The 18756-nt window shown below is 36.0% G+C and overlaps 1 protein-coding gene across 2 annotated transcripts in view; it reads left to right on the top strand.

Annotated features, from left to right (window-relative positions):
- Positions 1-18756, top strand: part of LOC139138228 (uncharacterized) — a 118692-nt gene that overhangs the window by 90722 nt on the left and 9214 nt on the right. For both annotated transcript variants that reach the window (XR_011553561.1, XM_070706511.1), the window contains exon 12: positions 18092-18208. Coding sequence is in view for 1 of the 2 variants with exons in the window: in XM_070706511.1 (XP_070562612.1) it covers positions 18092-18208 (117 nt within the window). In the remaining variant the exon portion in view is untranslated. The remainder of the gene's footprint in view (positions 1-18091; positions 18209-18756) is intronic.

The following is an 18756-nucleotide window of genomic DNA, read 5'->3' as shown; positions in this document are numbered from 1 at the left end:
GAGCCCTGCATTTGCCACACATATATGGCAATTGGGAGGTTATATGGTTGAAAAAGTCTGTATGTGAGATGTCTGTCTGTATGTATGTACCATATGTGTGGATGTCTGTCCGTCCAACGCAAAAACTCACGAACCGCTGGATGTATTAGCCTGATTTTTGGTATAGTGATGCTGTATATGGTGTAGATGTGCCGTTGTTAAAGTGAACTTTTCAGACTTATAGATATGCAAATGAGGTAGAAAAACCGGCGAAAATGGTCAAAATTCAATCACTCAGGAACTACTCATCTTATCATTGTCATATTTGGTTTTTAGGTACCTTAGGCCCAACTCAATGGATTTGGTGTCAATAATTTGATGCTTTCTATTTTAACCCTTAAAACGCCATGCCCGTATATATCCGTACACGCCCAACTCACGCTCAGCGCCACGCATTGATATATCCGTACACGACCTGAGGTTTGCTAAGGCAAAGTTTGGAACTTGATTTTCCGCGTTTAAGAGGTCACCTGACAAATAAATCCATTCCTTACCCTTTGAACCCACTTCAGGTCCATATAAGGACTAAAATAATGACATCATCTGATGTAGCTACGGCAATTTCTAGTAATTTGAGTGACCTTTCGAGGAAATGGGGTCGATTATTTTTACCCTGAATATCTAATCGGATCTGGTCGCTGACTGCGCCTAAGTGAGAGACATTCTGAACGCTTTTTTCTGCCGTACATCCTTAAAACAATGGTTTTATGACAAGTTATTGGCCATTTCTTTATAGAAATGACATATTTTGGTATTTTTTGAGGATATTTTCCTAGAAAATGAAGACTTTTTTTGACCAGTCGAACATGATTTTGAAGTTGAACAGCGGCTCGAATGGCATCACCACGGAGCATCGCATTGACCAGCCTCTCTGAAAGCTCAAGTTTGAGTATGTCAGTTCGGTTTTCTAGGCCGGAAACACTAATGATGAAGAAATTTGAAGGGATTTTCACTAAATCTTAATTTAATATGTGATTTTGGAGCGATCAGGTCTGTTTATGTCAAGTAAACTTTGGTATCGCGGTATTCTTCACCGTGTATCGAGACGGCCAAGATGGGCGCCGATCACGGGTTTGTGTGTACAAAACGTACAACACGGCATGTTCCGAACTGTTGATCTCGCATCATATTCCTACGTCTATAACATATTCTTTTGTCGAAATATATCCGATATGTAATTATTTATATCATATCTATTGGTTTCTGTTCATTTACTGGTGAAGTATGTTGCGTGCTCATCAAAATACGTGATCAAACTTTTGTATGTGTTCACATTGACTGTCATGATTTATGGTGACGTCGCGATTGAACGTCAGGGCCAGTACAGTTATCGAAAGCGTTCAGAGGCGAATGTCGTTCTTTTTGTACCTCGAACTTATTATATTTAGTTCTTGAACCGAATTTATTTTCTCAGAAGTTCAGGTAGTGCGTTTTTGTGGTGAAGTTTTTTGTCGTTTGCCAATCACAGGATGCTAATAACGTAGCTGAATACAGGCTCTGATTTGAATTGTCTTGTAAGATGGCAGCTTGTTCATGATATCAATTAAATTTGTTGTTTGTGTTTACTTGCAATGCCAAAACCTTTCAAACATATCCTCTCTAACTTTAATGGCAACATTCATTCCATAACAACAACAACTGAATCATATCTGATAGCAATCAGAATCCAAATAAAAAAACAAAAACAAAGATTTTTCCTGGTTACATGGTTTCACCTTTCGATGCAGAAAGAAATACACATACAAACAAACAAACAAATAAGTAAATAAATAAACAACGACAAATGAATAAAAGATCTTGTTTACGAAATTCAATCATGTTGCTGATCAATATTGTGTCTTAACCTATATTTCGCTTGTGTTATATGCTTTTGTGTTACTGTGTTGAAGGGTATGTGGTATTTGTATTATTGACAAATACCAACAAATGTTTGGTTTTTTTTTACATTTGATAAGTTCCGCTGCTGAAAATTTTCACCAAAATATGTGTCTTTTCATGACATTTAAAATGTGTAAACGTTTGCAGGTTTTTGACTATAAGATCTATTTTTAAAGTCTTTTAATCATTTTTGATGCATTTTGAACCAAAAATGTGCATTTTAAGCCCATTTTCCCAGCCCTGATTTGCTAAACCAAACATGGAAAGATTTCTCAAAGCTTCTTCATTTCCTGATCTTTGAAATTCATAGTGGTTTGGCTGGGCTTCCAATCACAGGAAACACATGGTACCTGTCTAAAAGAAGTGTAACATGTCAAGTTTATTGGTTCAAAAAGTTCTTGGCATGGCAGGCTATATGACATGAAAGTCTATGGCGTCTTAAGGGTTAATGAATTTTATTTCCTTTTTTTTGCCATTTTTGTAAAAAATCTTTTTCTCTTAAACCAATGCTATGTACATTGATGATACCAGGTTAAAACGATATTGAAAGTCATTGCGCATTTTCATGTCAGCTAATTTTTAATTTGCATATCTTGAAGGACTTGACCATGGGCAATTACACTTGCTATATAAGTATAGGAAATACCACGAGTTGGAGTGGGTTTACAATGGAAACCGTACAGTTTCGGTCAGAAGCTTGTAAACGTCACGAGGCCGTAAGCCGAGTGACGTTTACAAGCTTCTGACCGAAACTGTACGGTTTCCATTGTAAACCCACAACAACGAGTGGTATTTCCGACTTATACCACGAACTATAACGAATTTTGAAATCAAATTGATCCTTATCAATGCTAGTACTGAACGGCCATGTAGTAAACGATGATCGATACCGATTTACATATGAATCAACCGTGGTTTGATGAGAAACCATGTGCGGTCTACGCAATGTTTGTGCTCTGATTGACCCATTTTTAAACATTCACACCTGGTTGAATTAATTATTTGTACACGTGGAAGTTCATTTGTGTCAAGCCGTTGTGGAGGATGGACGTGACGGACAGCTTCTCTGACATTCAGAAGGCGAATATGATTGCGACATCGAGCGGTACGTTTCCCAATTTGACCTTTTCAAGTTTGATAGTCGTGGAGGATGGACGTGACGGACAGCTTCTCTGACATTCAGAAGGCGAATATGATAGCGACATCGAGCAGTACGTTTCCCAATTTGACCTTTTCAAGTTTGATACCGCCACTGCCTCTGTTGAACAAGACTTGCAGGAAGATTTGAAACTTACAAAAGCACAAGAACTGTCACGTTTTGCCGAACCTGTGGGTGCAGAGGAATTAGCTGAAATACAGCGTTCACGTGTACCAAGAAATACAATCAAGTCTACTAATTGGGGCGTCAACATGTGGGATTCCTGGGGTCGAAACAGAAAGCAACGCATTACAAATTCAGGAGTGAAAAGCAGTGAAATGTATACACTCGTGCCTGCTCTTACCAGAGATATTGAGGCAAGTGAGTTATGTTTTTGGTTGTGCTGTTTTGTTGTTGAAGTTCGCCAACAATGCGGCTATCAATATCCTTCAAGTGGTATACAATGGTATTTGCGAGATGAATGTCGCCGTCCAGATCTGGCTTTCATGGATACCAATCGTGGAGAGTTCCAAGACTTCCACCATACAATAGACGGCGTCATGAAAAAGACAGACAGGAGTGGCATAGGTGTGGAAAAAAGACAGGCCCATCCGTTTACTCGGGAGGATGAAGGACAATTATGGGACAAGGTTTTCTCCATCGACAACGCCCAGAACTTGAGTTATGCTGTGTATTTATTTTATTTTTATTTTATTTTATTAATAATGACTTCCACAGCCGAGGCCATTTATGGAAGACTGTTAGTAAAAATACAGATACGGAGTTAAAGCATGAAGACAAGACGAACAAACTTTAACAAATACTGAGAAAACAATGTTTTAAAACATTTTTAAAACCATTTAAATTTACAGAAAAAGGATCAATGTAACTGTATTCGTTTAAAAGCAAATTAAATTGTCTCGGAATTCTACTAAAAAGAGAGTCACGAACACAATTAACTCTACCAAATGGCACATGAAACAAAGTAGTACGCCGAGTTGAAAACCTTGGTACATGAAGACTAAAAAATGAAGCAAAAGCATTAACATTAAACTTTGCATTTATGCATTTGTATAAAAATATATAATCAAATATAGTCCTCCTTGATTTTAATGACTGTAAATTGTAAATATTGCACAACGAGTCAATGTCATCACTGTAAAAACCAGTAATTCTTTTATGAAGAAATGTTAAAAATTTAAAAATTTATGCTGTACTCTTTCAATTCTATCAGACTGGTGTTTACTAATACTGTTCCAAATAACAGAAGCATATTCAAGCTTAGACCTTACCAAGGTAAAGTACAATAATTTTAAAACGTGCTCACTGTTAATACAATGGCTATTCCTCATAATAAAACCGAGAGCTTTTCTAGCACCTTGAATCATGTTATTTACATGGTCACAAAAATTTAATCTTTGGTCAATAATAACACCGAGATCTCTCATGCTACTGACTCTACTCAATGCATGAGTGTCGAGTTTGTAAGGGAAAATATGAACATTTCTTTTCAATGAAACAGTAAGAACTTTACATTTAGTAGGATTAAGATTCAATAACCAAGTGTTGGACCAGCTGACAATTCTATCGATATCAGATTGCAGCAATAAAGAGTCATTATCCGAATCAATGATACGATAAATCTTCATGTCATCGGCAAAAAGTAACGAATCCGACACAAGATTATCAGAGATGTCATTAATGAAAAATAAATAAAAGTGGACCAGGTGAGAACCCTGAGGAACGCCCGAAAGGACGGGAGTCCACTCAGAAAAAGCATTTTTTATAATCACTCTGTGTAGCCTGTTATCAAGATATGAATTAAACCATTTCAGATAAGTGCCCTGGACACCAAAAGAAGTCAACTTATGAAGTAAAAGTTTATGATTTATACTATCGAATGCTTTAGCAAAATCGGTATAAATGATATCACATTGTGATTTGCTGTTAACTGCTAAGAGGAGATCTTTCATAAGAATAGATAAATTAGTGATACAAGATCTACCTGAAACAAAGCCATGCTGATTAGTAGATATGGAATTGGAAACATGATGTGAGAGTTGTCTGTGAACTATCTTTTCAAAGATTTTAGACAGACTTGGTAAAATAGAAATTGGCCGGTAATGTTCAACTTTTGAACGAATTCCTAATTTGAAAATAGGGATAATGTTTGCACGTTTCCAGATATCAGGAAAAATCCCCTCTTTAATAGACCTATTGAATAAGATGGTAATTGGTATAGCAAGTTCATTTGCACATTCCCTCAAAACATATTGGGAATGCCATCACTTCCTATAGCTTTGCTGGTGCTAATGCAAAGCAACTCTTTTCTGACACTATCGACATCAATATCAATAGAAAATTGGTCGTCAATTATAGTAGCAACATCGGGAATATCAGCAGCAATATTGTTATTGAAAACTGAATTGAAAATTTACAAAACAAATTGGCCTTTTCAAAATCAGAGCTCGCCTTTAAATCATTATTGTACGTAAGAACAGATGGAAAACCTTTTATACGCTTACGTGACTGCAGCAATGTCCAAAAACGCTTAGGATTGGTTGGTATATCATCTGCAATTGAGTTAATGTAAAGAGCATAGTTGTCTTTGACCCTCTTTTTAAAGGAGGACCTAATTTGATTATACCTTTCACGGTTGTGCAAGGATGGATTTTTCTTTAAAGATCTCCAATATGCTTCCTTTGTTTTCAAAAGGTCAAAAACCTCGTCATCAAACCATGGTGGAACTGGTTTTTTCACATGGATAAGAGGAACATGATCTTTTAAAGCAGAAAAACAAATGTCATAGAATATATCACACGCGCTATTTAGAGAGTCAGACAACAAAGAACTCCATGGAATGGCATGGAGGTCGGCTTTGATGTCATCCCAGTTAGCCCTCTTGAAATTATAGAATTTACGGTGTGTCGGAAAGCCAATGGTAGAATGGTTATACATGGGAATACTCAATGTAAGAGAAGAATGATCAGAATCAAGCAAGTTCTCACCAATATAAATTGGAATGCACTCAAATGAAGACAAAACCAGGTCAAGGATATTGTTACCCCTTGTTGGTTCAGAAACATGTTGATTTAAAGAAAAATTATTTAGAATACTGTCAATGAAATACACCTCAATGTTATTAGATAAAGTAGGTGCTGAAGGGAACGACCAGTTAATAGATGGCAAATTAAAGTCACCCAACAGCATAATGTCCTTATCATCACTGTAGACCGAAGACAGCGAGTGTTCCAATTGGATAAGCGATGATACGTCATCACTAGGAGGGCGGTAGAAAACTCCAAGGTGAAGACTACGTGTATTCGTGTCACTTTTCTGAATTTGAACCCACAGAACTTCACAGTCTGTTTCAAAATCAGGACGACGTCTTGACGAAATCGACGGTTTCACAGCAATGAGAACTACTCCTCCTTTCCTGTCAACACGATCTCGACGGTAAACAGTGTGGTCAGGAAAAAGTTCTTGATTCTCAATATTGTGATGTAACCATGTTTCAGTGAGAACAATAATGTCGAATTTCAAGAGATGTGGAGCCAAACTATGAATATCCATAAATTTGTTCTTGATACTCCTGGCATTCTGGTAGTATACTGATAGATTACATTTGCTCTCAGGACCAGGGTTAGGCTGAATATCACCATCAATAAGCAGTGATCTGTATGTAGCCACATGATTACTATAATACAAAACAGGAGCACCAAGCTTTACCTTGAAATGACAGAACTTGAACTGAGGAAGATCAGCAGCTTTGTCAGCACTGTGTATCTTGTTGTTGTAAAGCAGTAAAAAGAAACACACCAAGACTGTGAATACCATGTTACTCAATACAACATCTGGCGAACACAGCTGTTACTCCTGAAGTTAATATTTGCATATGAATTGACCTTAGGAATTGGATGGTTCAGAAGCAAAAACTGAGCTGTTCTTTGTAGATGCTAGTTGGTGAAAAAACAGCCACGAGTACAGCTTTAACGGAGGTGCTCGGTGCAAACAGTCAGCATTCACAGGATCCCTGAGTATTTAAAGATCCACGGAGAAGTTTTCATCAAAAATTTTTTACGTCTCAAAGGTTTTCGCTTTTTAAGAGCATCGGACGAGCACAACAATTTACAGGCAGAACAGTTTGTGTTTGGAACGGATAAAGAAGGAGAATTTGTCGAATTCCATGGACGACCATGCAAAAATAATCAAGGTGGTTTTTACAATTCCCGCAAAGTACCATACAAGAATATCTGCCAGTATAGTGATCCATCGAATCCACGCTTTGTAGTGAAGCTGCTAAAGATTTACTTAGGATTAATTCCAAGTAAAGGTGCATTCTACCGTCGGCCACTACCAAAGAAGACAACTACCAATGCCATAAAGTTCTCTTCCCAGAAGATTGGGATTAACACAATCCGACAGTATACAGAGAAAATGTGTGAGATTGCTGGCATAGATGGATACCACACTGGGCATTCTGGCAAGGTAAAATTCTGCATTTTATTGCAAGTGTTTCTGCAAATGTTTAGATGTTTCATTCAACAATTCTCAACATATGATGGTCATAAATTGATTTCTCTATTTAAGGTTTGCCTTCACCATTTTCAAATATTTAAGCTAATACACTGAGACATCCCTTTCATTATATTCTTCAGGTTACAGCAGCAACTTCTCTGTACAAGCAGGGGTTTGATGAACAACTGATAAAGGAAAGAACTGGTCATAGATCAGACGACGGTCTCCGCGCTTACAACGCACTTGAAGCTCCCTACAGAAGAATGTATCTGATGCATTACAACTACCAAAGTCCCCCGACTCCAACGCTGATGACGAAGATGCTGCCACCACCACCACCGCCGCCGCCGCCACAAAAGTGGCCGTAATATCTCGCCAACCGAAAGACACAGCCCCAGTACAAGCTCAAGTATCGGGAGACCGTGACAAATGTGCATTCAATGATATTTGTACATCAATACAGAAAGGTTCAAAAACAGTGACCATAACAATGTGATGACTTGAATGTTTACATTATATAAAATTGCAATTTGCACAAAATATTTTGGTGTATTGTATGAGTTATTTGGGTGTAGGATGTAATGTATGCAAATTAGTAAACCACCACACTTTTTAGCTCCCATAGCCATATGTATATATGGCAATGGAAGCTATTCTTATAGGCTAGGGAAATGTCTGTATGTATGTCTGTATGTCTGTGTGTCTGTATGTCTGTATGTCTGTATGTCTGTCCGTCAACATCAAAAACTCCAAAACCGCTGTACATTTCATCTTGATATTTGGTGTGTACATGGATGATGGGCTGTAGATGAGATTTTGTTCAAATGAAGTTGTCATTGCCAAAAATATGCAAATTAAGTGAAAAAATGTAAAAACAGTCAAAATTGAAAAAACTCAATAACCACTGAGCAGATTACATGAAAAATTAGCATGTAAGTACTTTGGGCTGACATGAAATGATTGTGCACATCTTGGGTCAGTATCTTGGACTTGCTATTTTTCATGAATTTTTTTGTAATTTTCTCCCATTTTTGGTCAAAAAATCTCCTGCTCTGAAACCACAAGTCCGATTGATTTGAAACTTGGTATGGAAGTGCATAGGAGTGACCTTTCCCAAATTTGGGCAAATCGTGGTGAAATTTGCATATTTTTAGTTTACACGTCCATAGACTCCCATGTATAAGGCAGATTTCCATAGACTGCCATGTATAAGGCCACGAAAAATAAAAATTTAGTTTCTCATCGTATTCATATTGCAAAAAGGATGCAGTGACACAATTTTTAGTCCCCACGGATGAAGTCCAGTGAGCTTATAGATTGGGTCATGTCCGTCTGTTCGTCCATCCGTGAGTCCATCCGTTCACACATATATCTCGGATATTTTGACAAAATGTCATGTGACCTTGATGACCTTTGATCTCAAATATACATATTTGTCCATAACTCAGTAACCACAAGTGCTACCACCCTTCATATATGGTATGATGGGACAGCTTATGACGCCACATATTGTACCTCATTAATTATGCACATATCTAATTTTGAGCGAGCCAATAGAGCTAGAGGTCTGATTTTTGGTATATAGGGATAACTTAGCAAAACAATTTTTTTGACAAAATGTCACGTGACCTTGGTGACCTTTGACCTCAAATATACATATTTGTCCATAACTCAGTAACCACAAGTGCTACAGCCTTCATGTATGGTATGATGGGACACCTTATGAAGCCACATATTGTACCTCATTAATTATGCGCATATCTAATTTTGAGCGAGCCAATAGAGCTAGAGGTCTGATTTTTGGTATATAGGGATAACTTAGCAATACAATTTTTTTGACAAAATGTCACGTGACCTCGGTGACCTTTGACCTCAAATATACATATTTTTCCATAACTCAGTAACCACAAGTGCTACAGCCTTCATGTATGGTATGATGGGACACCTTATGACACCACATATTGTACCTCATTAATTATGCGCATATCTAATTTTGAGCGAGCCAATAGAGCAAGAGGTCTGATTTTTGGTATATAGGGATAACTTAGCAATACAATTTTTTTGACAAAATGTCACGTGACATCGGTGACCTTTGACCTCAAATACACATATTTGTCCATAACTCAGTAACCACAAGTGCTACAGCCTTCATGTATGGTATGATGGGACACCTTATGACGCCACATATTGTACCTCATTAATTATGCGCATATCTAATTTTGAGCGAGCCAATAGAGCTAGAGGTCTGATTTTTAGTCTATAGGAATAACTTAGCAAAACAATTTTTTTGACAAAATGTCACGTGACCTCGGTGACCTTTGACCTCAAATATACATATTTTTCCATAACTCAGTAACCACAAGTGCTACAGCCTTCATGTATGGTATGATGGGACACCTTATGACACCACATATTGTACCTCATTAATTATGCGCATATCTAATTTTGAGTGAGCCAATAGAGCTAGAGATCTGATTTTTTGGCGTATAGGGATTAATTAGCAATATAATTTTTTTTTTCAAAATGTCATTTGACCTCGATGACCTTTGACCTTGATTATACATATATATGCATATTTCAGTAACCACAAGTTCTATACCCTCCAATTTTGATAGGATATTAGACCTTAAGATGTCACATCTTGTACCTCATTTATAATGCGCATATGTATTTCTTGGCTGGCCAATACTGCTAGAGGTCTGATCTTTTTTCCCGATTTAGAACCATAACTTAGACATGCCTCATGTGTTTCAAATTGGGAACAACGACATAGACCTATGTGCCCATAGATCTCAACATATACACTCCAGTGATACTTCTTAATGACCACATTTTCCTGCCCCATCAAGACTAATACTCCTATTACAAGTGGGGACTATGTCATTATCACAGTATTCGATATATCTAATTCTGTATTTTTTCCATTTTATATTCTGAATAATTACATTAAACATATTTCACTGTCTCCAGTACATTTCATTTAAGTATTTTCACTTTACGCTCTTTATCCCTTTCACACATGTTCAAATATCTGACCAGAGAAGAAACACTAAATAGTCCAGGATGGGAGCTACAGTGTCATTGACGCTATTTTTATTCATATGTAAATTAGTAAACCCAACACTTCTATTCAGAAAAGTGTTTGGTTTACAAATTTACATTTGAATAAAAGTGTGGCGGTTTACTAATTTGCATGAGAACAAAAGGACTGCAGTTGGTTTTCTCAATTATATGCACGTCCAGGACAAAGGGTCACACATGGCCATTCATAATAATAATAATAATAATAATTTATTGTTTAAAGACCACTACACACCTTGTCTCAGTGGTCTGTACATTACAGAAAATTACTGGAAGAACTAAAATTAACGCAGAAAATACAAAATAAGTCACAGAGGAAAGAGTGAAATTAAAAACAATCGATAAAATCAAGCAAGCTAAAATCTAGACTAAAGGATCCTACCTAAAAACAGCAAAGAAAGTAGTTTAAAAAATTTCACTAAAAATGATAAAAAAAAAAAATAAATAAATAAATAAATAAACTATAAAACATGCAGGTAAAAATTATATCCAAGTCAACAGTAGCATTGACGAAAAATAATGGTTTTAAGAGACTTCTTAAAAAGAGCGAATTTCTTTATCATCCTAAGTTCGGGTGGCAAACTATTCCACAGTTTAGGGGCATACACGCTAAAAGCTCTGTCACCATATGTTCTAGAAAGTTGTTTCCCGTGATCTTTGACAGAAAAGGGATTCAATCTTACACCGACACTCCTTCTGGTATTATGTACTGGGATATCAATTGTTACTAGTTCTGATAAGTAATTTGGAACGAATTCATCTTGATGGACAATTTTAAAAACCAAACAAAGAATTCATGGTATAATGAAAAGAAATTGGTAAGTAATGTATATGGTATAAAATGGTGAAGTACAACGTTTAAAGAAATTTAGTATTTTGGTTTCATCTTATTACATATTTGTATATTTAGTGACCTTTGTAATTAATCTGTGGTGAATATTGTTCATGATGTTGATCATAATACTTTCAAAGAAGTTGAAAACATGTGGCAAAAGTTAAAATTTACACATAACTGAAATATATAATGAAACACGTGAGCATTTTTAGTTCATATCTGGTTCTTATTTTTGGTCAGGCAATCCTGAAATTAGCTATTGATTTCCACCTTCATCAACACATGTCACAAATAGTTTTTCTCTAAATAACACAGCATAGCTCTATCGGCTGTTAGGATTTGGCTCCATCTTATGTGTCTGTGTTTGGTCACTCAGATATCTCAGACAAGCCAGAGCCAATTTCTTTTCAACTCATTCAGGGCTCGAAAATTCTCGCCGCCCGACGCCCGTGACAAGTGAATTTTGAGTCCGGGCAAGTGAAAACAACATTCTCCCAGCCCGACGGACAAGTGAATTTCAATGAGGCCACTGTACGTACGCGCTGCCACTCTCTAGTTCTTTGAGTGTACTGCCTCAGATATGGCCGGCCGATAAAATAGCTCTGTTCTACTTGGTTACAAAACAGCAAAATATTGACGTCTTTGCATTGAAACACTTTACTCTCCTTTCTACAAAGTTACAAATTCCCTGGTACGTGAAGCAAACATTGTTGCTGTTCAATTCTGCGTGCTACAATACATCATGGAGGAATGATGAATACACTGAGGCTTGGCTTTGCCTCTGTGAGTCCCACGTACCGGTCGTTTTTTTTAGTCCAAGTTTTATCTACTTTGCTTGAATCAAAGTTTGGCCTGCAATTGCTCAGTTTGATAGTAAAAACCATTATGTCAAAGGAAATTTTCACAAACAGAGTCAGAGTACAAGGGAAAAGGAGAAATATTTGAGGTTTTCTGAAAGGTCAAATCTGGGTCATCTTATGTGATGTCATGAATGAAGACCCCTTAAGTACACAATTATGGTTCAAAAGAAACCACCTAGGGAGGTCCAATAGGTACAATCTTATGATAAAAGGTACCAATTTCATGGCATTTAGCTTGACTGTCAGTTTTAAATTAAATTTTATTAACAGTTATGGCAAAGGGAAATTGTCAACAGTAGTTGCAGTAATCAATCAATCAATCAATCAATATTTTATTACTCAACACACACTGACAGAGAGTGTGGTATGGTACATTTCAGATGAAAGAACAACATCTACAAAACTGAACACCATCAAATGGATATTAAAATCCAAGTAATTTGAAATGAAGTACACACATAACTCTAACTGTAACCAGCTAACTGTAGGTAGCTACTGGAGGGGTCAGCAAACACCAGAATTCCTTATAAATATAGCAAGGTTTAGAAAATTCTGTTCCATAATCTTTTTCATCTCTTCTACTTTTTCTCCAACACTCATAGTGATAGGAAAATCTGTTCCGCTTTCTAGCACAAAATTGGTCTCTCAGAAATATGACACTTGCATGTGAATAAAAAGTGAAACTCATCATCTATTACATTACTATCACATCTCAAGCAAATTCTTTCATTTAAAGGTAAATGAGGTTTACATTTCCTACCAATTTCAACACGCAAATTATGATCACTAAGTCTATATTTTGTTAAACTTCTATGTAACCCGAAATCTGAAATATCTCTGAAATATTTTTCAAAACCAAAGTTGGTCTTGAAGATTCTATAAGTGCGCAATTTGTTACCACTTCCATTCTTCCTTAAATCATTGAAAAGGGTTGTCTTCCAAGTTTCTAAGTATTGATTTTCATACTCATGTTTTAACTTCTTACATAACTGAGAATAAGAATTTACTCTAAATTCACTGAAAACACGACTGTGATTGTAACTTCCCAAAACATAAGTAAGCATATCCATTTCAAATCATCACATTAATATTTCTGCAGAGTCCTCCAGTTTAATGATGTAATAGTGAACATCACCAGACATTTCTTGATCATATCAAAATATCAAATGAAAATGTTCCTGGGCTACAATGTTATCATTATCATTAAAACTATTATTACTCTTTAAAACACTGGGAAATGAGTTAAACAATATCATTGTGTCTTGTTTTAAAGGATACTTACACTGAAGATGCTATTGAGCTTGCTTGATCACAACTATGACACAACACCACAATACTTGTATCTACACTGTCACTATGATACCGAATGCTTTCTTCTGCATGGAAAATTTGTATTTGTGTGGCTAACAAAATTTACATCATGACTTAAAGAGTGCATAAATGTGCCACATAAGGAGCTTGTAGTGTATATGTATGATAAGTTGTCATACTGTGAACACTAACTCAATGCTGCAGAAGTATTCTGTATCTGTGGTAATATACACTTCACATTGCTACCTGATTTTTAGAATTACCACCTAATTATTTCTTGTGGCAAAAGTTTACCATCAGAAATGAAAAAGTATTTCAATCCCTTCAATGTCATAAAAAACACAGATAATTAATGTAATAAAAACTAAACAAATATTTCTATAATGTGAAAACTATCATGAACAACATACAAAACATCTTGATTTGTAAAATTAGGAACTCCTGAATGCCGAGAAAGCTGTTGCTACACTTGAGATCATAAACTGTTTAAAAGTTGCTCAAAGTGGCTTCAAGATTTTTTATTTGGCTAAAGAGTTGGCTAATCATTTTAGTGAAATAGGGGAACCCTGCAGTTTATGCACATACCACGTGGTAGCAGTAAACTAAATGATACTGAAAGTTTCATGTGGGCACAATTTGACACAACACCGGTGTCCCATTATATACTTACCCTTAGTGCACCTACCTGACTTGCCTATTAAAACCAGGTACCAGGTCATGATGACACACAATGACAATGTACCAGTGTTGTTTTATGGAAATACATTACATGTCCCCCAAAAATTTAATTGGTCCCCCATTAAGACCTAATATAGGGCTCAGCCCTTGGTGTCGCGCCAGGCGTTGAGATTAAAAATGTTATTTGTATCGATTCATGATTAGTAATCATAAAGGAAAAGATAGAATTAATTGTTACTTTCTATATATGTTTGTACAAGTATGACCGGTTTACCCTCTGATGACAGTTCACGTACACGATGTCAGACCCTGTAGGTATAGTTTTTCTGTTATGTGTAAAAAAGTTTGACATAAATTTACAATTTTTACCATGATTACCATCTATTGTGTTTAACAAGGGACGTATTGTGCCATCATAAACTTTGCAATAGTAACTGTACCGCCAAACTTCCGATATTGTAAGCTGAAAACCAGCGTTACTTCTAAAAACGGGTAAATTTTGCATATAGTTATTGGCACAGAGGGCGCCTTTCTAAGATTCAATCCCAGCATTCTTTGCAAATATTCTTGTTCATATGCACGACAGTTTTCTCTCTTCTTTTAATTTTAAGGCGTGATACGAAATTTTGTATAAGCGACAGGGTGGATAATAATAATAACTCGCTAATAGAAAAGATATATTTTATTAATGGCATGTTATAAAATAATAGAGAGCATGTTTCGAATTTGTTTATTTTCGAGCACTCAAAAAAACATGGCGGCGCCCACGAAAGAAGGGTACACTTCCGGTTACTCGCATAGTATATTATGAATACGCGCATGCGTAGTCAGTAAGCCGCTGGCGCGACTACTATGGGTCACTGTGTCCCCATGCTAGCAAAAGCTGGCTGAAACACTGTGCATGTGTACGTTACATAAGATATTATTTTTGATACACAGAATAAGGACACAAATTTATCAGTGAGTTACAGCTACTGTTTCTTTACACATTTACTCTTAAGGGAGTGTTCAGTTATTATGGCCGGGGGTGGGCCGGCAAAATCCAGGGGGGTCACCTCAAATTTGAAAACTGCAAGGGGGGGGGGTCATGTATTTTTCAAACAGCTCAGAGGGGGGGTCACTTAATTTTCATAAGTATCCGTCCCGTCAAAAAGCAGTTTCAGTGTTCAGAAATATTCTGGGAAATAAAAATGATTCATTGCATGATTTCATTCTATGAAGTTATTCACCTGTAAATCTGAACAAAAGTATAATTATCTGTCACATGAACATCTTGACTTGACAACTCTGAGGCTTGTCTTATTGTAAATCAAGCTCACTGCACTGAGGGCGATGAACAATTCCTATTACTTACATATTAGAGATATAGCAAGTTTTGTCAGGGAAATTATTTAACAGTTACCTGTACTGAGACTACTAGTACCATGAAAAGTTAAATAATACTTTTAGGTGAAATTCCAATATCACAATTGTAGTCCACATCTGAACTTTTAAATACCCTATTTGAATCAAATACATTTGTATCAATTATCAAACACCTATAAAAGCACAAATTAATTTACTTTAGCATTTCAAAAAAATTATTCTTAGTTTCCTCATAGACTCCAATGTATAGTGAATCAACATTTCGGTGAAATTCCAAAATCCAATTTCTTGCACACATATCAACCTTTAACCATCTTAGGCTAACTAAGTACTTTAAAATGAATTATCAAAAATCTATAAATACATAGATTTTGATAGTTTTGTATTGGAAAAATTATTCATTTTCCTCATAGACTCCCATGTACAGTGAATCTACATTTTGGTATAATTCCAAAATCCAATTTCTGGTGAACACATCCATTTGTTACCACCCTAATCTAATCAAGTACATTGATATCAATAATCGAGAGTACATAAATACATGGGTTTACCTATTTTTGTATTGGAAAAAAATTATTCATACTTTCCTCATAGACTCCCATGTATAGTGGATGAACATTTTCAGTGAAGTTCCATAATCAGATTTCTTGTACACATAATATGCACCTTTAACCATCATATTCTAATCAAGTGAAATAATGTTAATTATTGAACATCTGTATATGCACAAGTATACCAAATTTTCATTGGAAAAAAAATTATTCACAATTTTATCATTGACTCCCATGTATAGTGGATGAACATTTTTGGTGAAATTCTAAGGTCAAACTTTTTGTCCGCATGCCAGTTGTAACAACCCTATTTCATTTAAGTACATTTATGTAAATTATCAAATATCTTTAAATGCACAGATATAGTTTTGCATTGAAAAAGTATTACATAGATTTCTCATACATGTATGAGAAAACATATGTATACCATGTATGGTGAATCAACATTATCAACAGCTGATTGTTAATTAAATCCAAATACCAAAATTTTGTACACACACGCTTGCGCAACAATATTGCGATCCACCAGTAATTTCTGTCCAACCCCTTTGAGAGGTAATTTAAAAATTATAGCAAGTCAGAAGGGGAAATCTGATCATTAACACCTTTTGAGTTTTGTAAAGAAGGTCATTTGAAAAAATCTAAGCTCTTTTTGGGGGGGATTCTATTGCGCCATACTGCCGAGGTGTTTGTGTGTGCAGCTTTACTCAAGCAATTTGGGGGGGGGGGGGGGTCATGAAATTTTTGTCATCTTGAAAGGGGGGGGTCATCAATTTTTTGGTACAATGGGTAGGGGGGTTCACTTATTTTGACTGATGCACAGGAAGAATTTGCCGGCCCACCCCCAGCAATAATAACTGAACGCTCCCTAAAATCATCTGAAATTCAGGGCAAGTGAATTTTTCTTCCAGACAAGTGAAATTGAAAATTCACTTGCCCTATGGCAAGTGAGTTTTAAAAAAAATTTTCGAGCCCTGACTCATACACTCTGGCATACAGAAGCCGGCCAAGGTATCTTTGCATATGATACAATATGGCTGCTATATTTTAGCGTATGATACATGGCTGCTGAAGCCATTTTGTATTGAATCCTTTATTTCAAGAGATATTGCTCTGATTTATTTGTTACATACGGTAATCCAATATAGCAGTCTTGCAGCCATTTTTTTTCTATTTTCTTCTTGTCTGAAGGAATTATGCAGACGTACCTGGACTGATTTGATTGGTGGCACAAGTACAACACACTGTGACTTACAGATACATGCAAAGTTATTTTTTGATATGATACAATATGGCTGCTAAAAGGCCATTTTGTCATGAATATTCCATGTCAAGAGGTATCATGCTGACATGCCTTGCTGATTTAATTCTTTGAAATTTGGCACAAAGAAAATACACTGTGACCTAGATATGCCTTCGGAATAAATTATAATACAGTTAATATGATAGGGAAATTCTCGGACTTTGTGATGAAATTTCCTGCAAATGTGAATCCATATCCATTTTCTAAAACTGATTCAATGCAAGATACCAGTATGACATATACCCATTAATTTGTGAAATCAACCTTTTCATCTAGTGTGTAACATAAACACCACTGCTTACTCATTTATATTTGATCAACCAGGAAACACTGTGTTATCAATGATGGTTTGTTACATTATATAAGAAATCACAGCTTATGCAAGAATACAGTGTCAGTTGTCTTCTAATGTCACTTTTTAGCCAACAGTGGTACAGTTTTCTTAGAGTAATTATGATTCAATTAGTCAAAGGATTGAAAAGAAACTCTAAGATAATAGTAGCATTAACATGTAAATTTTGCTTCCTATTGCAGATCTACAACCAGGCCATACTTACAGTGTTAAAATCGTGGCTTACAACAGTGTGAGTGAGTCTTACCCAACACTACTGACCATTCAGCCTGTTTTACAGAGAGAATCTCCAACAAATGGTCAGTGCTCTTAATTTTATTAGGGTGAAGGTGTAACAAATATAGATTCAATAAAGGAATCATTGATTTCTGTAAACAGGCCAAAAGTGCATGCACTAAATTTGCGACATGTAAGCTGCATTGGTTACGCTTAAGTCAAACTGGAAGTTTGTCAAGTTATGATGCATCATAATGATCTCAATAGCATATTTTAGGCATTTGTGTGATCAGGCCAGGTATCATTTCTACATGCCCTGAATTTGATTATAGTTCTTAGGGTCTAATTTTATCTTTAGTTTTTCTTATGCTGAGAATGTGATTATTGTGAAACAGTGATAAAAGAATGTAATATTGCTCTGCTGTCAAGGATGCTAAGCTGTTGGTTTAGATGGGTTGACTGTTGAGTCTGTCGTGTAGTTGCCCTCCGTCAACCGTGCTCTTCTGCACAGAAACCACTGCTTAGAAATGTTCAATTGCAAGTTATTCTTGGGATGACTATACTTAAGTTTGTAAATATGACAAGGATACTTGCATATGCATAGTTTAGGAGCTTATTCTTTAGCTTTACT

This window comes from Ptychodera flava, chromosome 8, assembly GCF_041260155.1.
Source record: "Ptychodera flava strain L36383 chromosome 8, AS_Pfla_20210202, whole genome shotgun sequence".
Taxonomy (NCBI): domain Eukaryota; kingdom Metazoa; phylum Hemichordata; class Enteropneusta; family Ptychoderidae; genus Ptychodera; species Ptychodera flava.
The sequence above is the reverse complement of the archived record's forward strand: the minus strand, read 5'-3'. Positions and strand labels throughout refer to the sequence as shown.